We start from the raw sequence: 7136 nt of genomic DNA on the forward strand, positions 1-7136 counted from the left end.
GCCTGCATTCCCCATACCTGAGCTCTGGATGAGCATGGCCTGTGTCCTGCAGGATAGGGGCTAGGACTCTATGAGCCCTGAGCCCTCTGAGGCACAGGACAGCAGCTTCCCCTCCCCACCTGGCCCTTTTCATTAGCTTAAGTATAGCATCTGGATGCTTGTGCCCATGGGAACACAGCAACTGAAACTGACACCTCAGGTCACTGGAACCTAAATTATTCAACTTCTGTAAGGCGGCACCCAGGCTCTGCTCAGGCCCAGCCTGGGGGGGTCGGAGGGTAGAGAGATGGTCAGGATCTGCATGAGCGTGTGAGGGGCCGGGGCCTATGGATGGTAACTGTCCTCACAGCTCTGTCACCACTGCTGAATTCTGGAGGCTCCCTTTCGACTGTCACCTCTGCCCCCAGGGAGGGACTGAACACATCTGTCCAGGCACTTGGTGCCATGCAAGCTCTCTGCTACTGGTAGGAGTGGTGCTGAGCCTCACGCTGCTCCAAGTGGCTCCACAAAGCAGGAAATGCAGTCCACATCCCTGCCTCCAAGTCCCCACAGCCATCCCAATTGGAGCCTCAGTATTCTCCCCATGCCCAAACACCACGGGCCATATTAACAGAGAAAACAGGCTTTATAGTCACTTTCAGCTCTTAGAAGTTGTCTGACCTGGGCAAGATGCCGAAACTCTCTGGGTTTCAGGTTTTCTCAAACAGGATAATGGGATTAATAATCCTCACTTCAAAAATTGCAAGGATTAACTGAGACCAACCAACAATACAAGGCAAGCACCTAGCATGTTGCCTGATCCACAGTATTTGTGGATAATCAACAGTATTTGCACTATGGTTCCATGAAATTAGTCAGGATATCTTCAGAAACATACACTCAGAATCACAAACCTCAGCCCCTGGCAACCACCCTTCTACTTTCTAGCTCAATGATTTTGACTACATACCTCATATAGCATTTGTCTTTTTGTGAGTGGTTTATTTCACTTCACATAATGTCCTTAAGATTTGTCCAAGTTGTGGCATATGTCAGAATTTCCTTCCTTTTTAAAGGCTAAATAATATTCTATTGTGTGTATTATTACCACATTTTGCTTATCTGTTCATCCCTTGATGGTAGTTGGATTGCTTCCACATTTTAGCTAGTGTGAATAATGCTGTTATAAACATGGGTATAAATCGTATTTCTTCGAAATTCTGCTTTCATTTGAGTATACGCTCTGAAGTGGAAGTACTGGATCACATGGTAATTCAATTTTTAACCTTTTGAAGAATCTCCATACTGTTTTCCACAGTATTTTTACATTTCCACCAGCAAAGCACAAGAGTTTTTTCATGTTGGTTTTGCAGACATTTATGTTTGTGGAGAAGACTGTATTTGCTACAGGACCTCGCTGTGTTCATTTATCCAGGTAGTAAAAACCATCTGCCTGAAATCCTTTTTGAAGGGATATAAACAAATAAGCGAACGGTCATAAATGATCAGGGGAAGGACAGCTGTGTCAGAAAGTGGGCGTGCGGGTGAGCCCGGAGCAAATGCTACAGGCCAATGTTTGCAGGAGCTGCTGACTTCTGTAAGGCTGTTATGAAAACATACAACTTTCAAATAAATATGGTACATTCTGGGAGGTTGGGTGAGGAGGCATCATTCTCTTCTCTGTGCTTGGGATTTTACCAGGGGAGTAAGAATGATATTAGGAAGAATTAACCCGTGAGTTCCTGTATCGGGTTGAAAGTCTCTCTCTAAAACTCATGTCCACCTGGAACCTCAAAATGTGGCCTTTTTTGGAAACAGGGTCTTTGTAGACGTAATCAAGGTAAGATGAGGTCATACCAATTTCTCCACATCCTCGCCACCATGTTTTGATAGCAACCATCCAAATGGATGTGAGGTGGTATCGCGCTGTAGTTTTGATTTGCATTTCCCTAATGACTAGTGATGCTGAGCATTTTTTTATGTGCTTATTGACCATTTGTATATCTTCTTCGGAGAAATGTCTATTCAAATCCTTTGTCCATTTTTTAATTGTTTCTTTTTTTTTAAAGATTTTTATTGGGGAATTGGGGGGATGGGAACAGTGCTGGGGAATTGGGGGAAGGGGAACAGACAAGTTGCTGTCGTTTTNGGTGGCATGCTCTCGGCCAGGAGCAGCTGGAAGACGGTGAGCGCCAGCAGCACAGTGACGCCGAGGGACACCTTCTCGCCCGAGTCAGCAGGCAGGTGGAAGGCGAGCGGTGCGAGCAGCGATATGAGCACGCAGGGCAGCAGCAGGTTGCACACATAGGCAGCAGCGCGGCGGCGCAGCAGCAGCGTGAAGGTCACGTCCGGGTAGGGCTCAGAGCAGCAGCCATAGGTGAGCACGCGCCGCCGCGCTGGCATACCCAGTACGCGCCACTCCACGTTCTCCACGAAGTCGGCCAGGCTGGCCCCGCTGCCGCGCGGCTGCACATCCAGCTGGTGCCCACCGTGAGTCCACGAGCCGAACGTCAGGCCACAGCGCTGTGCGTCGAAGGGGAAGGCCGACACGTCCACGCGGCACGAGCTGCGCGTGATGACCGGCGCGTCCCAGCGCACCGCGCCGTCATGCCGCAGAACCACGTTGGTGCTGGCAGAGGCTGGTGGCTGCGCATCTGCCCTGCGGGAGGCGAATGGGGTTCTCTGAGGTGGCGGCTGCCGGTGGAACAATCCTGGGGCCAGCTCAGGAGAGACCCCTGGAGGGGCTCTGGGACTACAGGGACCCTACAGCCAAAATGCCTCCGCACGGAGGGTGGATTATGCCTTCTGTACTCTTGAGGTCAAAAGGGGCAGCACCTGAAGGGCCCAGAGAGGATACAGATCTAGCCCAGGGCAGCTTAAAAAGTCCTCTGCAAAAGTTGGCACCTGGCAACCCAGTGATTTCCCTTGGGTGTCATCTACACAGCCCGTAGAGGAGTCCCTGGGAAAATATGCAGAGCTGTGGGTTGTCTGGAAAACACAGAACTGGCTTAGGCAGCATAAAGGGAAGTTCCAGAAGGCTAGGCCCCAAGGGAAATCCCTGTGCAGGCCCTTGGGGAGGCCTGAAAGTCAGAGCTGGCCTGGAAGTGTTGCGTGTACCCCAGAGGCCTCTCCGCAAGAGATACAGAATTTGCCCTGGACTGCACAGTGGGTTCCTAGGAGATATTCAGCCTGGGTTGCCTTGGGATAGCCTAAAGTGGGGGTGCCGTGGAGGGGCTGTGAAAGGGCTGGACCCCCAGCAGGCCCTTGCCATGAGCCCCAGTGTCTGTTCCATCAGGAAGCCCCACTGTGCTGTGTAGTCACCATTGCCAACACCTTCCTGCCAGATTAGAAGAGTCCTTCCTGGGGGAAAGCTTACAGGGCAGCATAGCAACCTGGTTAGGTAGGGTGTTGGGGGTTAAGTGCATACCCAGAGTCAAGGGCAACTCTAAGGAGGGCTAGGAGAGGGGAGGGACCCAGGCAGGCAGTACTTGTTATAGAGTACGATGTCTGGCCGCCACACAAGACTGCTGGGAATGCGGATGGCATCCAGGCCACCATAGTCATTGGGGTCCCATTGTAGGTAGGCATCTGTCCACTCCTGTCGCATCCACAGGTACAGGGTCAGCACCTGGTTGCGCTCATCCTAGTTGGGGGCAGGAGTGAGCACATATGTGGACACATATACATGCATATCCTCCCCTGTGTGTGTGCACACTCACCTACAGAGCTCTGGTCAGCACACACAAACCCAACTTGCCCATACAGTCCAGTTCCCACCCAGGCCTTGTTGTGACCTTCTCTTCTCTAAGCCTCAGTTTCCTCAGCAGTTACATGGGTGATAATCCCTGCTGGGCAGGAATTCAAGTGTGCAAAGTGTTGGGCACACCATGGGCACCCAACAGTTAGTATCCAACAATAATAGCTGCTGTTGTTAATGTTTACAGAAAAGAGTTATTTGGAGAATAATCCCAGTCTTTCACCCCCAGGTTCCTTGACACTGTCACCACCAGTACACTCCACAGTTGTACAACCACCACAACGCACCATGTCGATGATCTGGGACAATGTCACCTCCAGGGTCACGTTCAGAGCCTGGTCTGTGTCCGCCACAGGTCTCAGGGCACGTGTGTAGTTGGCGAAAAGGTCACGAAACAGCTTGTGAGCCAGCCTGCCCTCGGCTCCCAAGCACTCTGGGGGACCAGTAAGAAGGATTGTCCATCCCAGACCCTAGTCCAGGAGCCCTCCACCCCCACAAGGCTGAGGCTATCACCTGCTCCACTATCTCACAGCTGCCTGACGGGTCTTCCTGATGTCTGGCCTCTGTCCCTCTAGCTGTGACTCAAGTTCCTCCTTGGCTTGCCTCCAGGGATGAATGAGATGAAGGTGGTGGGGTGAATTGGTACTGTCTTCAGAAGCAAGGCTGATGGGTTTCCTCCTTACCCTTCCCTCCCAAGGACCCGGATTCTGCCCTGTCCTGCCACAAATTCTAGAGGGGCCAAATAGGTCACAAGAGTCCCAACTTTCACCCAGGCATCTGAACCCCACTGCCCCGCCCCAGTCTCTCAAACCTGCCTCCACTTCTCCAGCTGCAATTCAGTTTATTTCTTCAAAGCTTTTGACACTATGGGCCAGTCCCTCCTGAAAACATACTCTTCTCTAGGCTTCTGTGATGTACCACATTGTCCTCAGTCCCTGATTGAAGTTTTGCTCCCCAGAACCCAGTCTTTGGCCCTTGTCTTCCTTTTTCTTCAGCCCAGACTTTTCTGCTGAGCTCCACTCCTGAATGTCCTACAGGCACCTTAAACTCTGTAGTTACAAAATAGGAACTCATTTCTTCTTCCCATGCTCTGAAACCTGCTCCTTGTTTGGTGTTCCCTGTTTCAGCAAACAGCACCCCCCAGTGACCTCAGCTGGAGATCTAGGAATTATCCCTCCCTTCTCCTGCCTCCTCCCGCTGCAAACCAACCAGTGCCCGAATCCTGTCAGTCATACGGCTGAACATCTCTCGAATGCTTGAGGCCTCCTCCTCCTCCCTCACTTGGACCACAGCAGTAGTAGCCTCCTCACTGCTCCCTCCTCACTTGCCTTAGGCTCTGCTTCTTTAACCATCCTCCACACTTCTGAGAGCTCAAGCTTTTATTATTTTATTTTTATTAGTTTCGGGGAGATCAAGCTTTTACACGCCAATCTGACCAGGCCAGTAACTGCTTAAAACCATTCAATGGCCCCCAGTTGCTGGCTGGATAAAGCCCCACCTCAACCTGGCATGCAAGGCCCTTCATGATCTGGTACCCCGGCTTTTCCATCCCTATCTCTGGGAGCTCCCCCCTCACCGCTCCCATCCCAGCCAGGCAAGTCTTCTCTCATCCTCTTCTGCAACCCTCTCCCCACCACCTCCACGCTCCCCAGATAGCTTGTTCTCAGCACAGGTACAAAAGAGAAAGGAAGAGAGAACATGTAGAGAGAGATTTGGGGAGGATGGGACAGCAGCAATGCCCAGAGACTGGCTTATTGCGCGTCGTACCTGGCAGGAGTGGGAGCAGGAGCAGAAGGCGCAAGCTGGAGGCAGAGAGGCCAAGGCCGAGGCGGTGCTTGCCAGTCCCCATGGCCCTGCCGCAGCAAGAGGCAGGGCAGGTCTCTGGGTGTGAGCCTCCTGGCCCAACCGAGGGCAGCATCAGGTCCTGCCTGCAAGGATGGTGTGGACAACACTTGAAGACAGCTCTCTGCTGGGGTCAGCGACCCTCCAGGAGCCCTGCGGCCCTTCCGGTGAGCTGACCCTCCGTTTTGTACTTGCCCTTGGATTTTGGTACTTGGTCCTTCCCATCAGCTGCTTCTCTTTCTCTGCTGGTCCTTGCCTCCTCTGGCCTCCGCCTGTCCTTTTCTCTGCCTCTGCCACCCCCTTGACCGCTCACTCAGCCTCTCCTGTCTCCGTTTCCTTCTGTCTTCCTCTGTAACTCTTTCTTGGTCTCTCTCGGCTTCCTGACTGTGATCTTCCTCTTCCACTCTCTTCCTTTCTCCTCCTATCTCAGCACCACCTCCACCCCCACCTCCCCACCCTCCACTCCCACTTCCTGCCTGCATTCCCCATACCTGAGCTCTGGATGAGCATGGCCTGTGTCCTGCAGGATAGGGGCTAGGACTCTATGAGCCCTGAGCCCTCTGAGGCACAGGACAGCAGCTTCCCCTCCCCACCTGGCCCTTTTCATTAGCTTAATTATAGCATCTGGATGCTTGTGCCCATGGGAACACAGCAACTGAAACTGACACCTCAGGTCACTGGAACCTAAATTATTCAACTTCTGTAAGGCGGCACCCAGGCTCTGCTCAGGCCCAGCCTGGGGGGGTCGGAGGGTAGAGAGATGGTCAGGATCTGCATGAGCGTGTGAGGGGCCGGGGCCTATGGATGGTAACTGTCCTCACAGCTCTGTCACCACTGCTGAATTCTGGAGGCTCCCTTTCGACTGTCACCTCTGCCCCCAGGGAGGGACTGAACACATCTGTCCAGGCACTTGGTGCCATGCAAGCTCTCTGCTACTGGTAGGAGTGGTGCTGAGCCTCACGCTGCTCCAAGTGGCTCCACAAAGCAGGAAATGCAGTCCACATCCCTGCCTCCAAGTCCCCACAGCCATCCCAATTGGAGCCTCAGTATTCTCCCCATGCCCAAACACCACGGGCCATATTAACAGAGAAAACAGGCTTTATAGTCACTTTCAGCTCTTAGAAGCTGTCTGACCTGGGCAAGATGCCGAAACTCTCTGGGTTTCAGGTTTTCTCAAACAGGATAATGGGATTAATAATCCTCACTTCAAAAATTGCAAGGATTAACTGAGACCAACCAACAATACAAGGCAAGCACCTAGCATGTTGCCTGATCCACAGTATTTGTGGATAATCAACAGTATTTGCACTATGGTTCCATGAAATTAGTCAGGATATCTTCAGAAACATACACTCAGAATCACAAACCTCAGCCCCTGGCAACCACCATTCTACTTTCTAGCTCAATGATTTTGACTACATACCTCATATAGCATTTGTCTTTTTGTGAGTGGTTTATTTCACTTCACATAATGTCCTTAAGATTTGTCCAAGTTGTGGCATATGTCAGAATTTCCTTCCTTTTTAAAGGCTAAATAATATTCTATTGTGTGTATTAT

At 51.7% G+C, this 7136-nt stretch overlaps 1 protein-coding gene across 1 annotated transcript in view; it reads right to left on the reverse strand.

Annotated features, from left to right (window-relative positions):
• Nucleotides 1-5285, reverse strand: part of CHRNA10 (cholinergic receptor nicotinic alpha 10 subunit) — an 8907-nt gene extending 3622 nt beyond the window's left edge. The window contains exons 1-4 of the mRNA XM_019625579.1: nt 5235-5285; nt 4024-4206; nt 3468-3622; nt 2118-2638 (exon numbers count right to left, since the gene is read on the reverse strand). Coding sequence (XP_019481124.1) covers nt 2118-2638; nt 3468-3622; nt 4024-4206; nt 5235-5285 — 910 coding nt within the window. The remainder of the gene's footprint in view (nt 1-2117; nt 2639-3467; nt 3623-4023; nt 4207-5234) is intronic.
• Between the last annotated feature and the right edge of the window lie 1851 nt (nt 5286-7136).

This window comes from Hipposideros armiger, unplaced genomic scaffold (assembly GCF_001890085.2).
Source record: "Hipposideros armiger isolate ML-2016 unplaced genomic scaffold, ASM189008v1 scaffold_635, whole genome shotgun sequence".
NCBI classification, from domain to species: Eukaryota; Metazoa; Chordata; class Mammalia; order Chiroptera; family Hipposideridae; genus Hipposideros; species Hipposideros armiger.